The sequence below is a fragment of the Carassius gibelio genome, chromosome A2 (genome assembly GCF_023724105.1).
Source record: "Carassius gibelio isolate Cgi1373 ecotype wild population from Czech Republic chromosome A2, carGib1.2-hapl.c, whole genome shotgun sequence".
Taxonomy (NCBI): domain Eukaryota; kingdom Metazoa; phylum Chordata; class Actinopteri; order Cypriniformes; family Cyprinidae; genus Carassius; species Carassius gibelio.
Genome location: NC_068372.1, coordinates 18,856,261 through 18,877,660, shown reverse-complemented (window position 1 = coordinate 18,877,660; position 21,400 = coordinate 18,856,261). Strand labels below are relative to the sequence as shown.

The following is a 21,400-nucleotide window of genomic DNA, read 5'->3' as shown; positions in this document are numbered from 1 at the left end:
TGACCTAAGTCAGAATGGACCTGAAGTTATACACATTGAAAAGATTTAAGTGAAATTTGATCTCCCCTTAAATTCTCTATAAAGTTCAACCACTGAGCTGTTGCATTAACTTGTGTTCTAACAAGATTAAAATATATTTGTCCTGGAGATTAGCATACTTGAATCCTTTTTTGCTTTTTCTGAACTGGCAGTGTGCTTTGATCTGTGTTGCGTGGCAAGAGCCTGGCTTTGGCTTGGCCATCCGAGTGCCAAGTGTGAAATTGGCCTGATGTCATCCCCATTCTTCACCCTCTACATCTTTCACTGCCTTAATTATATTTCCGCCACAAAGCCCTGGCTCTTCATTGCATATTCAAGTTTGACTAGGAAGCATTCAAAAACTGTAGATAAATGACTCCGATGGAATGAGGACAAGATAGGCCATTCTCTGGTATGAAGACAATGGAGATCAACCCTGCTCTGGTCTGTATTTTCTCTTCTAGACTGACAGGCCTCAGGAACCCCAGCCATTCAGACTTTGGAAAGACCTGTTTAGGGAGAGGACAGTGTCTTTATCAGTTCATCAATGATGAAAAAAAAAAAAATGAAAAAAAGTATTCGCATCCAAATCGGGGCCTTTGAGGTGAACTGGGATGGACATCAAACTTTTTAAGCTGGCCTTTTGGAGCTTTATATTTTGTCTGTCCAGACAACCATTCCGAATTTTTCGGTATGACTTCTTGGACAAAATTGAGAGTTTTGGGAAAAATTCCTCATTCCAGATGCAGAGCTGGATAGGAACCTCCTCAGACCATTTCATCTCAACTTTGATTTCAGAAATGTTCTGTTCGTTTTTAAAGTGAAACCAATGAATGAGATGCCTTTAAGATCCGTGTTGAACTCGGAGGTGATTAAATGTGGAAACAGTGAAACGAGCCACCTGCATCTGTGACAGGAGGCTTTGACCTTCATAGTGGTCTCCCGGCCATAGCCTTCAGGTCTGAGCAGCAACTGCCTTTTTCTTCCCACTGAAGCTCAAGTCAGTGACCGTTGGGCGTTACTTGCACATACAAACCTGGCTAGAATAGAAATGCAGATGAGATTATCTGGCACTGAGGAACAGGTCAATGCTGGGAATAGTTCTTAGAGATAGTTTGTCTTTTGTGTTGGACCTTTTCTAAGTAACACTGAAAAAGGCATATGCCTATGTGTAAAGTTTCTGGTAAGGGTTACGACACTAAACCCCGTCTAGAGAAACTTTTAAACAAAGTTTAACTCAATATTCATAGCATCTCATTTAGATTATTATTTTAGTATTTCCGCAAAATTACGCTTTAGGTAACCATCATTTAAGAGATGAAAAATCCTGGTTTTAACCGGGTGTGTAAATTAGTGTCACCGTTTTTAAAATAGGCTATTTATTAAATTCTTAAATTTTTATTATTATTAGTATTTATTATTATTATTATAAAAATTAACAGGCTTAGGTTTTATTCGTTGGTTTTTAATACTCTGAATCTACGAGTGGAATTACTTCTATTAGCAGCATTTGGACTCCCCCAAGTGTTGACACTTGGACAGAATTTAGCTTTATACAGTATACATTTTTGTTCCAACCAAATTATATTATTCGCCAAATAAAACAGATTGGCATGTCCCAGAATAAAAGAAAAATTTCTACACAAACTTTGTTACCGTAAAACGAATTTTTCATTTTATGTTTGACTGTACAAGATTTGGTGAACTTTGCAAGTATAGGACTATTTACCTAAGCATTTTAGATAAAGGACCTCGTGCTCTAAATGCCCCCCCCCCCACCATTTAAAGTTATTTAGTATTTTGTTTATTAATGCAATGCTTACCATTGCCGCCTTTTCAGACATTTCTGACCATTTGAAAAGTATTTTTATAAGCTCTGTAAAGCGGTAGGCTATACAATAAATATCATTGCATTCTAGTTTTCTTTCAAAACTGTTACACAAATAATCAAATGATCTCTCTCTATGTTTAATGTCACACTAAATCCTTTTGAAACCGGTTTAATTTTTTTTTTTTTTATTTAATAAATAAAATGATCTGTTTGTCTTTCAATGATACCACCGTTTAAATGTCTTACAGTCGCGTCTGGCTAAATTTATTTATAGGATGTCCGTCTTTTATTTCCTTACAACACTACTTGTGGGCAGATCTTGTAGCCAATTATTATTTTTTCTTCTAAATCTGGGTTTTTCAAAGTTACATTTACAAATAATTTTGCCAAGATTTTGGAGGCAGTCATGCTCCTTTTTCACAATATGTAATTTATTTTTAATAAAAAAATGGGGAAAACACTTCTTTATATCCATATACAGACACAATTTTAAATGGTAATTTTCAAACAACATTTTATGATTGTTACTTAGCTAAAAAAAGAAACTTTCAACCATTTCAAAAAAAGATGAAACGAAAATGATTCTGTAAAAAAAAAAAATTGCCGAATGTCCATTTGGAAAATGAAGAGGAGAAAACTTTTATTGTACATTCCCAGCTAAATTTAACACACAGCAACTCAAGTCAAGTAGGCTATACTTGCATTAGAAGTGTAGTTTTGAGGTTTACTGAATTGTATGCATTCAGAGTTTGATCCATTTCCTGAAAATGTGAAATCTATCCTTGACAGATAGTTTCTAGACCATTGATTTTTTTTTAATACAATATACTGAATTACTGTAAGCATGATATGATGATATGCATTGTTGTCTTTTTGAAATACCATGTCTCTGTTAACACATCAATAAAGTAAAACATTCACAATAAAAGTATTAATGGAAATAAAAACCTAAATCAGATAAAACATTTTTACCATTTATTTATTTTAAATCACAGTCGCCTGAATGCAGCAGGAAAAATCTTTGGACTTCAGCATGGTTTAAACTTGTTTAAATAAAGAAGCGTCCTTTTCCTCGCGCACTATATCTGACGTTTCAGTATGTGTGCAGCAGTGATACCAATAGAAAACGTTTTACACCACTGTACACAAAGTATATAGGCTATATATACATAATATTGCAGAATCAAATCTCATACATAAAGTTTTCATCTGTTAAATGCTGGTATTTTGTACACTGGCCCTTGTTTAGAATTATTGCATTTCAGATGTCCTGTCCTTCAGGTTAATCACTGTCTGATTTGTCGTCCTTTGTTGTTGTGGCGTGATTGTATAGTCCCTGTGCCATTAGGTGCAATGCAAGTGAGTTTTTGCTCCCCGACGATTTTTTAATCTTCGCCCTTTTGTTTTGAAACCAGATTTTGATTTGGGACTCGTTGAGGCCGAGTTCCTGGGCCAGAGCTTGTCTCCTCTCCTCCGTCAGGTAACGGTTATTCTGGAACTCGTTCTTGAGTCTCTGGAGTTGCTCCGCTGTGAAGGCTGTTCTCGGACGCTTGTCTTCCTTGGCTGGATTTGTCGTCTTTGGTTTGCGGGATCTTGGTCCTGCATTACAGAAATTAACAATAGGGATTATATTCGATCGTTCTGTAAATGCACATTAATGTTGCATCATTATTTTCAGTAGGTTGTTTCATTATATCAATATTAAAGACAATAGCTACAACAAATAATGCTGTTTCAATAATAGTGTTATTTAGAGATGTCAAGGGTTCTTTCAGATCCAATGTTTCAGGGAGTCTGCTCTAGTTTTGAATAAGGAAACATGGTGTAATGGTTGTTGGGATATGGTGGGGTGACTGCCAGAAAAGGAGGGGGTGAAAGAGGCTTCCCCTATTTCTGTTACCATAGGAACTACATTTATAAGAGTACGTTTTTGTAAACTTGCTCTAAGAGTAGCACCTGTCGTTCAATGCTTAACTTACCCACTGTATATTCTATTTTTAGTTCGTTCTTAGGTATAGGCTACTCGATCGAGGGCACCCAAAGGTTCCGCGTGGCCTGAATGCTGACAATAGATGGATCGGCAGCCTATGAGATGAGCCCTTGCTCACACATTTTATTAACCTTAAGCTATAATATTAATATTTACGCCTCGTATAATCGAACAATATATTTAAGTAGGCAAACTATTAAACGTAGCATACCCCCATCGTGACAAGGGGTCCATACACCTTGTAAAAATGTAGTCTGATCTTTCCAAATATTCACACAATGTAGTATGTTTTGTTGTGTAAAAACTTATTAGAATTATTGCATATTAGAACGAGTCTAAGATGTATTCGCCAGATTATTGTAGGATATAGCCTAATCATAAGTTTCGATGTGAGAAAAAAACTTGCATTGCCACTTTTTCAGAAGGCCGTTTTGTGCGCAATTTGAACTTCATTTGAAACTAGTTAATTAGAAAAGATGATTAATATTATCTAAAACTGTCCGGGTTTTATTCCTATGCCGGTAGGCTACGTGCAGGAATGGCATATTTATTTCAAAAGCAAATTTTGAAGAGATTTGATTAGCATTTAGCTTCTGTGGTGCATCCAACTCCATTGTCAAAAATATGCTAATTAAATATCAACAAAGACAGCGAAGTAACAATGGCGCAAAAACTACCCGTTCCTTTTTTGAAAATAAAGGCAAAAATGTATCATAATTACCATTCCTAAAGTAAAAAAATAAGTTCTACATTTTCTTTAAAACTTAAAAAAAAAAAGCCAAATCAAACGGAAGGAAGAGCCACATTGCACCTTAAGAAACTAGGCTAACTAGTTTTTTTAGGGTCTTCTAAAATAATATATAATAATTTGTATTATTATTATGTTGAAAATAGTAATAAGAAAAACGACAATAAAATAATATTATTAATAATAATTATACGTATATCATACAGCAGCATTAGCCTATATAGCCTACTTAAAATGTTTGTAAATATCAGATTTAAAATAATAATAATAATAATAATAATAATACAATTATATTTGCAGTTATTCCTTTTTAGTTTAAGAGAACATACTTCATAAAAGAAAACTACCTGATTCTTGGCGGTCAGTTTGACATTCATGAAGAACATTTGCTTCGTTTTGTACCGCTTTTCATCGACACAATTTCTGTAGCCTAACAGTTTAGTGTTTTATTTGCGCACATTCAAGTGATAACAGATTATATTTGAGTACATAAATATAATTGTGAACAGAATAAATTCCTACCTGATGAAGGTCTGTCTGAATATCTTGTGCAATAAACCCAAGCCGGCCAAAGTATCGGCTGGTTCGTCTGCGCGGTGTTACTTTGCGAGCTATCCGAGTCTGAGCTGAAACACTGATCTCCGGTCTCTGCACGGGGTTTCAGAGTTGTGTCTGCGGTAATATCAGTGTTTTTAGACGCTCTCCCTGGAGGAGGGCTCGAGGGTCCTTCCCCTGACACCTGCCCTGATCCGGGAACCGATGGACAGCGCTTCTCTCTTCCAACTATATGATTTTCGTCACGCCTTGTTCCTTCTTTCCTGCGACCAAAGTCCGGTCGCAAAATGTTGTCGATGTAAAAGTTGGTGATTCTGTGAGGGAGTAGGTTTCCAGGACCCTGCAACAGGGGTAAAATATCTCTATTGGACTCATCGCCCGAGTCCTGGCGCTCCACATCTATGTTGCTGTGATCATTTTCTTCCATAGTGAAACTCCAAATGTTCTTTTTAACCCCTTCTCTCTCGCACAAACGCGTATGTTTGTGTTCCAGTTTTTGTGGTATATTCTCCTTATTTCCTAGTCTCACTGCAAAAAGAAACAAACCGGAAAAAAGGACAAATCCTTTTTCCTGATTCTTCTGTCGGTTAAATTCGACGAAACTTTGTGTGCGTAGAAAGAAAGAACATCGTTTTAGAAATAAATTCCACAGTGTGCCCTTTGCAAACGTCTTTATATCTACTTTGTAAAACATACAAGCGAATTTGATAAATGCATTTTCAAAGCGGTAGACCTGCTCTAGTAAATAAAGAAAAGCAAACTGGCTCTAGGATACTTTCACTACGGATTTTTGTTCTTATTTTTTAATAGGCTACGAGTCCCCCTGGTGATGTCGCAGGCCGGTCTCCTAGACACGTGCCTTTGACCAATAAATGAAGCGAAATTTGATCACATGACCCAATGACTCTCGAGTAAATGACAGCACCCAACCTCGCCTTATTCTCAATACTTAAAGCGATAGTGTTCAGCATCCCAGTATTTTGCATTTCCAAATCACTAACAACTGAAAAGATAAACTACTTATTTGGCAAACACATTTGTTTATTTGTCTGTTTGTGGAACCGCTGTCTTTTTGAGTAGTCTTGTTTATAAATCACACTGGGGGAGGGGTGTGTTCATTTTTACACGTAGCAAATTCGGTGGTAGGTCACTGTCACACGCTGTCTAAATTCGTAGACTTATTCCACAATTTGGATTGCTATGCTATTTTTACGTAGCAAAAGTCAACAATATGTATAGCTTAAGTCTAGACCAGTGTAACTAGCCTAACTAATTAGGCTATGCACGCAACTCTCTGTGGAGCGTCACTCAAAACAGCTAGGCCTATTTTAATTTCCCATCCGTTTCCATGTCCAGTTTTACTTTTTTTACATTATGCATTACTACGTTCCTCATTATCAGTAGCTATAGCCCAAAAAAAAAAACACTGCCATCATTTGAAATGTTAGAAGGCTATGCGGTGTCCCTGTTGGTCTGGCTTTTGTGATGTTCTGTCCTTGAACAGGTTATTCGTATCCAAAACTATTTGGTTAAATCAATCGCTTTATTCTATCTTTATAACGGTTCGCAAAGATTTATCGTGGATCACCGAAAAGCAACGCACTCCAGTAGTTTAACTGGGAGTAGATGGCGTGGCTGATGCTTTAAAAGAAACCAGCGAAGCAAACCAACAGTGGTCTTCGGAGCGTAGCCTACATGGTGTCCTGGAGCGTCAAAATGAAACAAACGACCACTTTAGATGTGAACTTATTGGAAAGTTTTAGTAAACGTTTTTTGGTGCAAATCAAATGGGCTAACTAAAAGGGGGCGCATGGTCCATATTGTGGTATTTAGCTCAGAGTGTTAGCAGAGCTAACGTAGCTTAACTCTTGAGCTCACGTTTTCATCCCTGGAAAATTGTGGACTAATCTTAACTTAAGGTTTTCATTTTCGACTGAACTGAGGGATCGGCTTTATTTAATAACTGTATGTTTAGATAAATCTATGTCTGCATATCCAAAGTCGTCGTTTAATCTAGATAGACGCAAACATTCCTTTGATAGAGACATTTCTGATTCCATGGCTGTGGAGCACGCAGTGTTTGAATGGAATATTGGCAGAATACTTTAGAATCGTTGAACTTGTAACTGACTTTGGGGCCCGAATGTTAGGTGTTACACAGTGAGCCAATTTGTGCTCATATTTGGCTACAAAAGAGCATTTATATATTTTTATATAGTTGATGTATAACCTAACACTCAAACTGCAAGTCTTTCATTTCTGAGTAGGCTACTGGGTGTATCCTACCTGTGCAACCCGGTATCACGACAAGACGTGAAATAATCACGTTGGTCCACTTTGGAAAACGTGTAGATGTCACAGTTTAACAACCTCAGACGTGAATCTTACACGTTTGCGTTAACACGTTCCCGTGGAGAAATACCCGGATGTTCACTTATTTTACTCGCCATTGCTGTAAGCTCTGCCATAACGATCTATTTTAGTTTTCATTAAATCGAGAAAAATGGCATTCTGTTGTATTGAAGACCACTGATAAATTTTCTATTTAATTATTTAATATGTATAAACAATATTTTCAAGGTGAAAAGCATTCATTTGCATTGTTCCATGCCGAAAAAACGTCTCAATGTCACATTTTTATTGAAGTAATGAGTAAAACGTCTATTTTTCTTGCTTCCCCCAGCTCCTCGTTTAGGTGAAAGCTAAACAATGTGTTATATCGACGTTAAACCATGTTAACCATAACCAGCAAAATATATTTTTTGCTGTGTATGGTAGAATACATTAATAGTGGATACCCTTGCCAAACGTGAGAACTACACGACAGAAAAAAAAATACCCGAACGCATCACGTGACGTGACGTCACCGTAATTTGCTAAAGTTTAATTTAAAGAAAACAAAACACTGAAATAACGTCACTGGAGTAATACTCTCAAATGTGAAATTTGCATGTTTTTTTTCAGCTGTGGAAATTCGGGGAAAATATCCGTTAATGCACGTTAATGATCCGCTTGCAACTAACGTTAGACATTCTCCTTACAAGTAGGTGGCGGTAATGCGCAAAATCGATGCGAGATTGCGTATCGCCAAATAAAGGCAGAACAAGAGGACTTCCTCCTCTTCGGACTTCATTAAGCAGGTAAGAGAGGCGTATTAATATAAGAGGCGTTGACAACAATATATACTAAAATGTAATTATATAAGGTCTATTGTCATTTGCGATATTAATATATTAAATAACTTATTTAATATTTTTATGGTGTTCTTTGGTCACTCAGTAAATGTCTTAATTTTCCAATAGACTTTTAACGTCAGCAATTTAGTTGTCTTTAGTTGCAATTAAGATGGCTGAGCAGGACATTGGTGCAGCAGAGGATGCTATGTTCCATGCAGACCTGCTTTTGGCTCAAATGAAAGTGAGTATCTTTAGTTATACAGCTCAATTTGCAAATGAATGGGATTCATACAGTGAGTAAAAATGGGAGAAAACCCACTGCTGATGTGTTTACATGTAATGTTGATTTTCTCTGGTGCAAGGAAAAACAAGATGAGAAAAGTGCACCCCCTAACCGGGAGAGTAAATTTCAGTGGATTGAGAGAGACTGTGAAGGTCGTCCACTGCTGAAAAGAAAGAGCAGAAGCGGAAAAACGCGTATGCGTTCTTCAGCTACAGGTTGGTCGTCATCTGTATCCTACTGTATATTCTGAATAGGTGTGTGTGGAGCCAGGCTAGGTTGGTCTATGTCTTCTCTGGTTAAATCACCTGTAAATATAGCCTATAACTTCACTGCTTTTGATTGTTACATTCCCCACACATTCCAGGATGCCTATGCCCCCTTGCAAGTAATGTTTCCAAACAAATTTAGTCTGACCATTGCATCAAGGAGTGATGCAGTAACATTACAGTACGGTAGTTCTTTTTCTTTCTGGTAGAGTGTTATGTCTGATTTACTTACATGCACCAAACTGCAAAAGTATTTAAGGGAGACTTTACCCCAATATCTTTCAGTCCTGAATCCTTGTGACCCAGCTGAGGAGGTATCCATGGTGACAGAACAAAACATGTCTCAACACTTACTTGGTAGGATGACTCCATATTGACATTTTTTAATCAAATGAACCGTGTAAAATTATTGTTACTTCACTATATTGTAGCCAAGTAGTTTAATCTTTCCAGAACCACAATGGGGTCTTTGTAGAATCCATAAGGAGCTTTTTTTCATGTCCCTCTTTCAGACAGTGAGATGCAGAAACTGCAGGAGATTCTGGCAACAACTGTTGAAGCTTCAGATGGTCCTCCTTCAACATCATCATCATGGAGCTTGCGACAGTCTGCAGCCCAAGATGAGTGGCAGAAAGCAAGGCCCTACCACCTGGACTGCTTGTTGTTCTCCAGGGTGGTCAAGGAAAATAAATGCAGTCAGTGCTCATCTCCTGCCATTATTCGTTGCAGAGACTGCATGCCTGAAGAGTGGCTGTGTATGGAGTGTGATATAATTTGCCACAAAAAACTGGTACTCCATAACAGGGAGTCGTGCATTGATGGATTTTACCGGCCCATTCCGCCAACGGTGTGCTGTGTGAAAGAAAATGGCAGATGTACATTAAAAAATCAAGGTACTGCTCTGATTAGTGTGTGTGTGTTGTAGTATTTACATTTCTCAATCAGACAATCCTTTAAGCTCTTTTCAAAATTTCTGCAATTTCTTTTTAGTTCGGCTGTTGCCTACAGTGAGACCTGACCGACTGTGCACCTGTGACCCAACAAACATCACAGAATCTGCTGGAAGAGTAACTATTTTGGTTTGCATAAATGGTAGGTAGGCTTTATTTTTTGGTTTTGCAGTTAAGGGTCACAAGATATTCATACGTTTGATTCTTTTTAGGTCGTTATGACTTGTACTTGCCCAATTTGGCGTGCAGAGTGTGTCTATCACAATGGACACCTGACAGAAGCGACCTCATAAGAAGTGGGTATTGGCCAGCATCTGTAAATTCTGAAACATTGTTTTCAGTGGATGTATTCAGCACATTTGAGGAGATGAAAACCGTTGCTCCGGGTTTGTCAAGACAAGGCTTTTTGCGGTTGTTAGAGCAGAGGACAGAGCAGTTTGGAAGGGTATGTTCTGTGTGGATGAAGATTTCCTTAATTAGAGACCATTGGCTATTTCATTTTACTTTTCTCTTAACTTTTTGCACATTTACAGAGCGGTAAAATACATGGAGATGCATTTCAAAGGAGCTTTGTGGAATACACTTTCTGCCAGTTTTTATGTGAGAAAATGGCAAATGTGGAGCACTTCACCTGCCCAGCATGTACACCCAACATGCTTGCGGTTTCTGCAGACGGCAACAGAAAACTGTACAGGTTTCAACACTCTAAAGGGTAATGCAAGGCAAGATGCCACACTACATGGCTTTGCTGTACAGTATACACTGCACAACATCACTCTGTGACAGGGGCACTACATCATAGTAGCTCATGTTATCACAACACAGACGCTTCTATTTCTAATGAGATAATTATTCAAAGTTCCATGATCTGCTGTACTTGTTTCTGCTTCCTCCCTGGTTTCCTCTTTTGCTGTCATTGGCCATTACTCTGCACCATTTTATAGAATTGTCATACATCACCACACTACAACAACATGACACATTTGATACCAGATATAAATATAAATTTGCCACACTTTAAAATCCAGTACGAAGAACCATGTGGTGATAATTTTGTATTTTGCAGCTGTGCGCCTTGCTTAAGTTGTTTTACAACTTTTAAAACCTACTGAACAAATGGTTTCTGCCACTGAATATGCCTTTTTTCTGCTTTCATTGAGGTCAGAGGAACCATACTTTGAGGGCATCTTCATTGCCAAAGATGTGGACGTATCCTCTTTCGTTGAAGAAATCAGGAGTAAAGCGAAAAGTGTTAGTAATTCAGAATTTGTAGCCCTGCTCTGTAAATGCAGTATTTTTGCCATCTAATATATCTATAATTTTTTTTCATGCAGACTCCAGGAAAAGGCACTTGTGGTGCTACTCAGTGGTCTGCTGCCAGGGAGACTGCCAGAAGAGCTAGCAAACTTGATGAAGAGGGTCTTGAGGTAGCTGTTTGCAGGCATGGGGTGATATTAAAGGGTCTCAACATGTACAGGGGGGAGATCTTTGCGTATCCCCTATTCCTGCAGAAGGAGCTTCAGGCAGCCACAAACATACATTTCTACTGCACTGACATCTCATGCAAGTACTGGCCCTATCTTCAGAAGATGTCAGTCTCTATGCCTGAACTGAGCCCTCTTCTTCAAATGAGACCATTTCTGTCAGTCATGCACGCCAAGGCCCAGTCAACTAAGTGTGAGGTATTGTCTTTATTATACTATTTACTATTTTTATTTAATTTAATTATTGATAATGGGAATGCACAATTTATGTCTTTGCAAAACTGAGATTGGTGCATCCCTAACCAATAACTTTTTCACACATTTGTTAGATTGTCTGGAGTGGTAGGAATCAGGAGGGTGCTGGCGCAACTGCAGGGGAAGAGGTGGAAATGGTGAACAGTTTCCTCTCTCGTTGTGCTCTCACAACGAAGTACATGACCAAATCTGGTATGTGATTCTCCTTTATTACATTAATACAAATGTTTTGTTCTTTCAGCTATTCTTTCATTAGTCTTTCATTCTTTATACAAAAATACAGAAGCGAAACCTTTATTTTAATTAAATTTGAATAGGCCGTCCAGTAACATTTGAATATGTTTTCTAAAAGCTCGCAATGACATGCTGACTGTACATGCAATTGGGTGGAATAGACGCAAGCATGATGGCCTTCATCTTGCATTGTCCAACAGATATGTCAAGGTATTGACCATATTACACAGAATTAATCTGGTCCAAGATGGCAAAGGCAATTGTTTGTTTGCATTTTTATTGAAGACCGTCCGAAAGGCTGAGGCTGAGTCCCAGAGGCTGGAGAACTTGAGCCGTGAACTTGGGTGTCCTGAGAACATGGTCCAGCAGTGGGTACATGACGTCAGACAGTGGGCCACTGATGGTACAGTATTGACGTTATAAATAATAGGCTGTTTACAGTTACAGCATAGTGTGCTCGACAGTGTTGAGGACGTGTTACTGTAATTACATTACTTTATTTTGTAACACATTACGTTCCTAAATGAATATCATATTTAAGGTGTTTTAGCCACTGTTGCAAACTGCACATACAGCATAGTGCTAATGGATATAGTGCCATTGATGCACTGTCAGGTAGATTTTATCAGAAATGTAAATTGACCTTTCCAAAGTGGTTATTTATTCATGCTTTTGTCTCCTCCCAAGATTCTATAGATGTCAGACAGGATGACCAACATATCCTTCAGCGGTCGATAGAGCACATATGTATGGGTGTCTATCAAAAAAAAGCAAGCCTTTATAATCAGACAGGTATGTTGTTGAATTATCTATTTTATTTACAAGACTTGTGAATCTCTTGTCTAGATTTTATGTTTCTGTCATGTGTTTGGAAATTATAGACAGCAACAAGATTCGACAAATGCGGCGACGGAAACTGGGGGAAGAGAAAAGGAAACTCTTTGAAGCAATCAAACGATACAATGAGCAGGTGCCAGAGAAGGAGGGCATAAATGAGCAGATGGTGGAGAGCCGACTCTCTATGGTGGGCCATGGCAGTGGGGAGGACAGTCTAATATGGCCATGGGAGGTTCACAGCACTGGTATGGAACAACTTCTGTGAGGGAGAGGGATTACATTGAGCAAACAGATGTTGACGCAGCTTAATGGGCATGTATGCTATACAACTATATTGCAGCTTACAGGTCAATCCTGTTGACTGGCTCATTTGTATGACTTTAGAATCCACAAACATCCTCACTAAGAAGAAGATTTTCGATGCATACATGTCAAAGATGCGGCTGCAAGAAGAGAAGATCCTAATTCTTAGGGAGATGAGACAGCACTGCACCTACCTCAGAGGGCTGGCTGATGGCATTAGGAAGCTGATTGCAGAAATGTCTGGAGGAAACCGTGGTAAGAACATGGGGTTAACACTGAAGTGCCGTTTTTATTATTTATTTATTACTTATTCTTATTATTTATCTATTTATTTATCTACTTGAACTTTGGTTGCTGCTTAGTCTATGTATTGTGGCCTGTGTATTTTTTGTTTTGGTGCCCAAATGCAATATGATGTCATTGACAGTGTTTCTGAATGCTTGATTAAGTGTTGTCTTGTTGATATGACTGGTAGGCTAAAATTGAATTGCCCTACGGGGATAAATAAAGTTAACTGAATTGAATGTTACAATGCTGTTCAGATATGGAAATGTATGTTGGCTATCTTAACTGGGTCAAGTTAAGGGTCTAAACAGGTAAGAATTAATGTGTGCCTTTTTCATTTTATATTTCCTCCTAGGCAGTTTAACTGACGAGGGGCATTGTGGGCTACAGTGTCTTCTACAGGAAAGGCTTGCTGATGTGGAGGAGAAGATTAAAGTCGTTTCCTCAAGATACAGCTTGGCTTTAGGACCTCTATTCCCTGAAGACTGGTCTGAGGAGATACCGGAGATACCGGATGAGAATAAAGGACTTGAATACGAGAGCTCAGAGTACAGTGATTTGGAAGATGTCTAACTAATTTGTGAATTGACATGTGTTTTTGCATTTGCTTGCCGGTTTTTTTTGTTTTGTTTTTTGTTTGGAGGGTGTGGTTTTGGACATACCCTTTTTCAATAGATAGTCTCCCTTATTTAATTTACATAAATACCATTGCCTTTATTGTGATGAATAAACTAGCAAAATTATTTCTGTGTCAGATGAAGAGTCCCCACCCACCAGCCCTGTAACTGATCAAATTAATGTACTTGGTACTAACTCTATAAATAAAAGCTGACGTATAGTGATCTTTCTGCTGTTATTCTTTATCTGCTTTGTATGCTAGGCTTTATTGTTCCTGCTGCACCACATTCTCACACAGTCTCTCATAGTCTGACAGTTAGTTGTTGAACCTCCAAGACTACTTTATGGATATTATAGCAACTACAAACCCTATTCCATAAAAAGTAAGTTGTGAGTAAAAAAGGAATGGAATAATTTACAAATCTCATAAACTTATATTTTATTCATAATAGAATATAGATAACATATCAAATGTTGAAAATGAGACATTTTAAAATGTCATGCCAAATATTGGCTCATTTTGGATTTCATTAGATTTCCAAAAAAGTTGGTACCGGTAGCAATAAGAGGCCAGAAAAGTTAGCTGGAGGACCAATTTATTAAGTCAATTGGCAACATGATTGGGTATAAAAAGAGCCTCTCAGAGTGGCAGTGTCTCTCAGAAAACATTGTCGGTGAACACAATCCACCGTGCCATTCACTGGTGCTGGCTAAAACTCTATAGGTCAAAAAAGAAGCCATATTTAAGCACAGGTGTTTTCTCTGGGCCAAGGCTAATTTAAAATGGACTGTGGCAAAGTGGAAAACTTCTGTGGTTAGATGAATCAAAATATAAAGTTATTTTTGTAAGACTGGGATGCCATGTCATCCGGACTAAAGAGGACAAGGACAACCCAAGTTGTTTTCAGTGCTCAGTTCAGAAGCCTGCACCTCTGATGGTATGGGGTTTCATGAGTGTGTGTGGCATGGGCAGCTCACACATCTGGAAAGACACCATCAATGCTGAAAGGTATATCCAAGTTCTAGAACAACATCTCTTTTAGGGAAGACCTTGAATTTTCCAACATGACAATGTCAGACCACATACTGCATCAATTACAACATCATGGCTGTGTAGAAGAAGGATCCGATACTTAAAATGACCAGCCTGCAGTCCAGATCTTACACCCATATAAAACATTTGGTGCTTCATAAAGAGGAAGATGCGACAAAGAAGACCTAAGACAGTTGAGCAACTAGAAGCCTGTATTAGTCTAGAATGGCAAAACATTCCTATTCCTAAACCTGAGCAACTTGTCTCCTCAGTCCCCAGACATTTGCAGACTGTTAGAAAAAGAAGAGACGATGCAACACAGTGGGAAACATGGACTTGTCCCAACTTATTTGGAATGTGTAGCCCTCATGAAATCCAAAATTATATGTTCTCTATATTCTATTTTGAATGAAATATAAGTTTGAGATCTGTAAATTATTCCATCCCTTTTTTACTCCCAATTTCTACAGTGCCCCAACTTTGTTGGAATCGGGTTTGTACATCAGTCTAATATATAATGCTGTTTTTGTTTAAGCTCATCCAACTGCAGACGTGTTCGGTGAAAGGATTCTGTATTATTTTGTGCCTCTTATTAATGCAACATAAGTCATATGTGCTTCAAAAATAAAATAAAATCTGTGTGCAATTAATTATCTGCCACAGACCCACCCAGTTTTGCATTGACTTTGCATTGTTCCTTCACATTTACTATTCAGACTGTTAGATTTTGGTTAAATTGACATTAGGAAATGTTGGCATGGGACATTTATTGATACAGGGGTTGGTGACAAATTTGATTTGTGAAATGTGAGACCCCTAGCTGGTTCTGAGTTCACAGAAGGCAGAGCCACAAATCTGAAAAAATAGATTTGGGGTGTAAAACGGTCTATGAATGAATGAGGTGTGATTTCGACTTGCTCCCTTGTTTTGTATCATATGTAACGGTTTAATGCAACATTTCATTGTTCAGTTAGAAATGGTAAACCTATAAGTTTAATACCCATAAAATGCATATGGTTCAAACAGGCCTTTATATTGGTCACACCAGATGATATGGACTACCTTTGCCATCTTTAAAATATGCCATTTAAGATAACAAGGAACTTTTAAATTAAACAAATAAGTGTGTCTTTATTCTCTATATCACATATGTTTCCATTGCTGATATGAGGCCTGTTTGACCCATGCCGTTCATAGGCTCGATATTAAGCTTAGACCTAGGGTTGACATTTCTAACAAGAAGACCTCATAGAATGATGAAATTTGTTATATAATGTCCCACTATGATGTAAAGGGAGAGATGTGAAGTTACACCTTGCACAATCTCAGACTCTGTAGCACCCGTAGGAATGTCATTTTCCCACGCTTTGGTTCCGCCTCCTGGCAACGCACAAGCAGTTAGAGGTCTCAAATTTGACAAATAATTGTGTATTTATGTCCTGTATAACGTATGTTTCATAGGCTGATATGTGAAGAAATTACTGACATGACCCTTAAGACCAACAAGAGATTTGACCCTTTTATTGAGGTCCCACAATGTTTATTTTCCTTAGCTTAACACGTTGACAGAATGTGTTGTATGTGAAAGTGCATAAAAGAGTCAGTCCAACGAAGGCATTATAACAACGGTTTATTAAACACTCACACAGACACACACACACACACTACATAAGGAAGGAATCCTCCTCCACCCAGGTGCTTCTCCATTTTTTTCCACTGAAATGAAAACAGAGAACATATGCATGTTATGTGTAACAAGTATTTGTTTTAAGAGTTCAAGAACTTACAAAACTACTTAAAAAAAAGAAGGGTGTTGTCATTTGACACATTTGATTCATTATCACTTACATGGTGACAAAAATGGCTGAATGTTATGTAAAAAACATGGATAAGTATTACATACTTTGTCAAGCTTTTTTACTAAGTAGAGTGCAATTTTATAAACACTACAGAAAGAGATAAACTGAAATAAAATCTTATAATCATCCCGAAATATTTATCCAATATAACTTTGTGTAGCCCACATTTTTTTATATATGTTGGCTAATGAATTAATAACTTGGGGCCTTTGAGAAAAAATAATAAACTGGTAATAATGTTTACCAGTGTTGGGGAGTCGTGAACTACAAACAGTTAAATTATTAATTTGACTGAATTTGCTGTAGCTTCCTAGTAGTTCAAATGCATTCTTATTTGTATATTAATTCAAATACTTAAATTACATTTTTGCCATTTTTGTGTATTTAACTACTGAAACTACCAACAAATTAGGGCCATAAAAAGAAAGGAATGATTATGCGAAAATGCTGTATGGCACAACACTAGCGAATGTGAAACTTTGCCCCGTGACTTGGATCCGCTCTAAAATGTCATGGGTACTTACTTGACCCATGATACATCTTTCATGAAACTCATGCTGGTAGTTTTTGTGTAATCCTGCTTAAAGACAAACAAACAGCACTGAAAACAAAAAGGAGGTAAAGAGTAAAGATTTCCATGCATACCATAAACTGCAAGGGTGCCATTTCAGAAGGTATTCCTTCCTTCCCTAATGAAAACAGAATATTAAGTTAGTTTGATTGTTGTCAATACTGCCAGCTACACAACTAAGGAATTCAGACCCCTTTCACTATTTTCACATTTTTTGTTCTGCTGCAGCCTTGTGTTAAAATAGTTTAATATAATTTCCCCCCTCAATCTACACACAAAACCCCCTAATGATGAAGCAAAAGTGTTAAAAAACCTAATAACTGTAAGAAACGTAATCTGTAGGTCTACATTTAAAGTACATTAGTTAAGTAGGCTTATACGTGAAATAACTAACAATACACTTTCATAAATAAAAGCCTCTTTATTTTGGACTGTATTTTGAGTTGTCTACATATAGTATATACAATAACCTGTTCTTCATTGCACGTCTTGTAAATTTCTGTTCACCCAAATATTTATGTAAGTATCTCTGTACATTTCTGTTCACCTAAAGAAGCATTAGTCTAATACTTCTGTACACAATTAGTTTATATATATACATATATATTCAGATTTCTTCTTGTGTTTGTATTATGATAATAATGGCACTCTGCATGGAGCGACCTGTTTTACATTTCACTGCTGATTATATATTCTCTATATAACTGTGTATGTGACAAATAAAATCTTGAACCACAAATGTAAAACATATGTGAAATAATAGTGGAAAATAATATGTCATATCATTATGTGCAATGTAGATAAGTCTTGTGTGTTAATAAGTTCAGTTCTAACCTTGCATTAACATCCATTCTTTAATGTTCTACTGCCTAGTTTTTATCCATATCAGGTAATGGCTGACCAACCTCTTTAACTCGTTCCTTCAAAATATCTCCCTTGAATACTTCCTGGCTGCTGTGAGAGCAATCTGAAATACACAATTTGTTTTTGGTGAAATGTCCATTAATTTTCCAATGTAAAACAACCACTAGATTGTTTGTCTCAAAAATAAATTAGATACATGTTTGTAAAAACATATACACCCACCATTATTTTTCTTCCTCTTGTTTCCTCCAGGAGCAGGGATGGCAAGATTATGAGCTGGGGGGGTAGGAATGGGAAGAGTAGAAGCTGGAGTGGTAGGAATGGGAAGAGTATGAGCTGGAGGGGTAGGAATGGGAAGAGTAGAAGCTGAAGTGGTAGGAATGGGAAGAGTAGAAGCTGGAGGGGTAGGAATGGGAAGAGTAGGAGCTGGAGGGGTAGGAATGGGAAGAGTAGAAGCTGGAGTGGTAGGAATGGAAAGAGTAGGAGCTGGAGTGGTAGGAATGGAAAGAGTAGGAGCTGGAGGGGTAGGAATGGGAAGAGTAGAAGCTGGAGTGGTAGGAATGGAAAGAGTAGGAGCTGGAGTGGTAGGAATGGGAAGAGTAGAAGCTGGAGGGGTAGGAATGGGAAGAGTAGGAGCTGGAGGGGTAGGAATGGGAAGAGTAGAAGCTGAAGTGGTAGGAATGGGAAGAGTAGAAGCTGGAGTGGTAGAAATGGGAAGAGTAGGAGCTGGAGGGGTAGGAATGGGAAGAGTAGAAGCTGGAGTGGTAGGAATGGAAAGAGTAGGAGCTGGAGTGGTAGGAATGGAAAGAGTAGAGACTGGAGGGGTAGGAATGGAAAGAGTAGGGGCTGGAGTGGTAGGAATGGGAAGAGTAGAAGCTGGAGTGGTAGGAAAGGAAAGAGTAGAGACTGGAGGGGTAGGAATGGAAAGAGTAGGAGCTGGAGTGGTAGGAATGGAAAGAGTAGAGACTGGAAGGGTAGGAATGGAAAGAGAAGGGGCTGGAGTGGTAGAAATGGGAAGAGTAGGAGCTGGAGTGGTAGAAATGGGAAGAGTAGGAGCTGGAGTGGTAGGAATGGGGAGAGTAGGAGCTGGAGTGGTAGGAATGGGAAGAGTAGGAGCTGGAGTGGTAGGAAAGGAAAGAGTAGGGGCTGGAAGGGTAGGAATGGAAAGGGTAGGCGCTGGAGGGGTAGGACTGGCAAGATTAGGAGCTGAAGGGGAAGGAATGGGAAGAGCAGGGGCTCCATAATAACCTAAAAGCAACCAGTAATACAAAATTTGGAATTATAAACAGCATCTAGGGTGGAATATCAGTACATTATGTAACTATGCAACACTTACTTGATGTGGCCAGTGAGTTGTCTACAGGAGGCTGTGGGATCTCTGCTGCTGAGGCTGCTACTTTCTCTGACTGACTCCAACCTAGTATTAACAGAAGTCAAACAAAAAAATAAATTAAATAACACCATATAATTAAAGGGTTTAATTGATTTCAATATGGCATGACTGCTATAAAAAAAAACGTACTATTTATCTAATGATGTCTTGTTTTACATTAACATACAACAATACCTTGCACAACAAATTCAAACAACGCCTCCATCCTCTTTAGGCAGGCAGATGCTGATTCAGTGACTTTACATCTGGGCAGAAGAACCTCACAGGTCCATGATTTAGTTCCAGGGCGGGATATAAATAACACACCCCTGGAGCCAAGGGCCTGAAACCTTTCCAGCTTCCAACAAGAGTAAAGCAAAATCTACATTATTTCTGAACATTTATGGTAAATTTCAGAGTCAGTTAAAGGAAGTTCTTAGTATACTAACATAATGACATATGCTGCATGTATACATATTCATAAGAACTATTTCGCTGCAACAACAGTCTTTAGAATTTTGGGATCAGCAATTAGAAGCTTTACACAGAGATTTTTTATTAAGAAGATGTGTCAATAAGTGTAAACCTAAAACTAAAAGATAGAGGTGTTTGATTACTTATGTATGCAAGCCAAAAAAATAAAAATAATAATAGTCTGTAACATACCAACAAAGAAGCGTCATCCATCAGGTGGGATGAAGTGTTATTCTTTTTCTGGGCCTGGGCCCATGTCTCTGATTTCAAATCAAATCTTTCTATTTTTTTTTTCAAACGCAGATTGTGGGGCTGCACTGCTTTGCAGTACTTGATCGTCTTGCAAGCCACATTGAGTGGCATAGAACAAGAAGCACATTTCTTAGTAGTTGAACCAGGTCCTGGCATATCTGTATGGAAAGAGACATAAATTCATAATAATAATAATACAATGAAATGATATAAAAATTGGCAAATTTTTCTGGTCTTTGGCTGGTTAGACACGAACATCAGGGCACGGTGTCTCAGGCAATTTTCATTTTATTGTTTGGGGGTGGGGGGGGGGGGGGATCAAATTAAATATGGCACTATACCTAACAGCATAGTTAATAACAACTTGAACTTATATAGCGCCTTTCATTGTACCTAAGTTTGCTTAACAAATGGTGGGGGGTGGGGGGTTAGTCTATAACTCAAATAATCATTTTGATGATGAGTTTATAGACTACTTTCTACTTAAAAGGGATTGTTAAAGTTAGCCCAATTAGCAATACAAGAGACACTATACATAGCCAATCATAGAACATTTTTGATGTGCCCAATTGATCAGTTTTAAACAAGCGCTCTGATCAAATAAATTGAAATGTTTAAAATGATTAACTGATAATATATTTAAGTTGAACTGATTGCTGAAATTATGGTAACACTTTAGTTTAGGGAATAAGCATTAGCAATTAACAAATAACTAATGTGTCTGTAATAAGGCCTGCATTAAGCAACATTATTCATTTATTAGGCCTGTATTCACCAATTTCCATATTCTCATTGAATAGTCCATTTATTCTTTGTAAATCCTTAATAACCCAAATAATTAAGGTTACATTTAGGTCAACATAGAAATGTTATAGCTTTGGCTATAATATGTTATATAACTATATATAGAGTGACCAAAGAACACCATACAAATATTAAATAAGTTATTTAATACATTAATATTGCAAATGGCAATAGCTCTTATATAATTACATTGTTGTGCATATTGTTGTCAACGCGTCTTACCTGCTTGATGAAGTCCGAAAAGGAGGAAGTCGTGGTTGCAAGCGGGAATATAACGTCATCATTAAAGGGCATTGACGGGTATTTTCCCAGAATTTCCACAGCTGGATGCAAGCATA

At 37.8% G+C, this 21,400-nt stretch overlaps 3 protein-coding genes across 7 annotated transcripts; 1 reads left to right on the top strand and 2 right to left on the bottom strand.

The window, feature by feature from the left end:
- Nucleotides 1–2,802: 2,802 nt before the first annotated feature.
- LOC128023515 (homeobox protein engrailed-2b-like) lies at nucleotides 2,803–5,985 on the bottom strand. The gene is made up of 2 exons (XM_052610665.1): nucleotides 5,110–5,985; nucleotides 2,803–3,448 (listed from the first exon to the last, which is right to left on the bottom strand). Exons 1-2 carry the CDS (start codon nucleotides 5,834–5,836, stop codon nucleotides 3,132–3,134), a joined length of 1,044 nt encoding a protein of 347 aa, XP_052466625.1. The 5' UTR covers nucleotides 5,837–5,985; the 3' UTR covers nucleotides 2,803–3,131.
- Nucleotides 5,986–7,392: 1,407 nt separating this feature from the next.
- On the top strand, nucleotides 7,393–14,057 carry LOC128029544 (uncharacterized). Of its 4 annotated transcripts, XM_052617395.1 has the most exons (17): nucleotides 7,403–8,282; nucleotides 8,445–8,559; nucleotides 8,681–8,816; nucleotides 9,153–9,224; nucleotides 9,380–9,760; nucleotides 9,858–9,959; nucleotides 10,030–10,262; nucleotides 10,351–10,529; nucleotides 10,978–11,068; nucleotides 11,152–11,499; nucleotides 11,631–11,748; nucleotides 11,909–12,000; nucleotides 12,076–12,193; nucleotides 12,478–12,582; nucleotides 12,672–12,872; nucleotides 13,012–13,185; nucleotides 13,571–14,057. In XM_052617395.1, the coding sequence occupies exons 2-17, from the start codon at nucleotides 8,488–8,490 to the stop codon at nucleotides 13,786–13,788; spliced, it is 2,640 nt and encodes an 879-aa protein (XP_052473355.1). In that variant the 5' UTR covers nucleotides 7,403–8,282; nucleotides 8,445–8,487; the 3' UTR covers nucleotides 13,789–14,057. The 4 variants fall into 4 exon arrangements, with proteins under 4 accessions (XP_052473356.1, XP_052473355.1, XP_052473348.1 ...); XM_052617388.1 differs by having other exon boundaries at nucleotides 7,403–8,559; XM_052617397.1 differs by lacking the exons at nucleotides 7,403–8,282; nucleotides 8,445–8,559 and adding an exon at nucleotides 8,966–9,048 and having other exon boundaries at nucleotides 8,682–8,816.
- A 2,422-nt stretch (nucleotides 14,058–16,479) lies between these two features.
- Nucleotides 16,480–20,328, bottom strand: LOC128023494 (uncharacterized). Of its 2 annotated transcripts, none has more exons than XM_052610664.1 (7): nucleotides 20,199–20,328; nucleotides 19,728–19,890; nucleotides 19,497–19,577; nucleotides 18,383–19,408; nucleotides 18,202–18,263; nucleotides 17,371–17,414; nucleotides 16,480–16,582 (listed from the first exon to the last, which is right to left on the bottom strand). In XM_052610664.1, the coding sequence occupies exons 1-7, from the start codon at nucleotides 20,217–20,219 to the stop codon at nucleotides 16,531–16,533; spliced, it is 1,449 nt and encodes a 482-aa protein (XP_052466624.1). In that variant the 5' UTR covers nucleotides 20,220–20,328; the 3' UTR covers nucleotides 16,480–16,530. The 2 variants fall into 2 exon arrangements, 1 of the variants encoding a protein (XP_052466624.1); XR_008186024.1 differs by having other exon boundaries at nucleotides 16,492–16,582; nucleotides 18,131–18,263.
- Nucleotides 20,329–21,400: the final 1,072 nt, after the last annotated feature.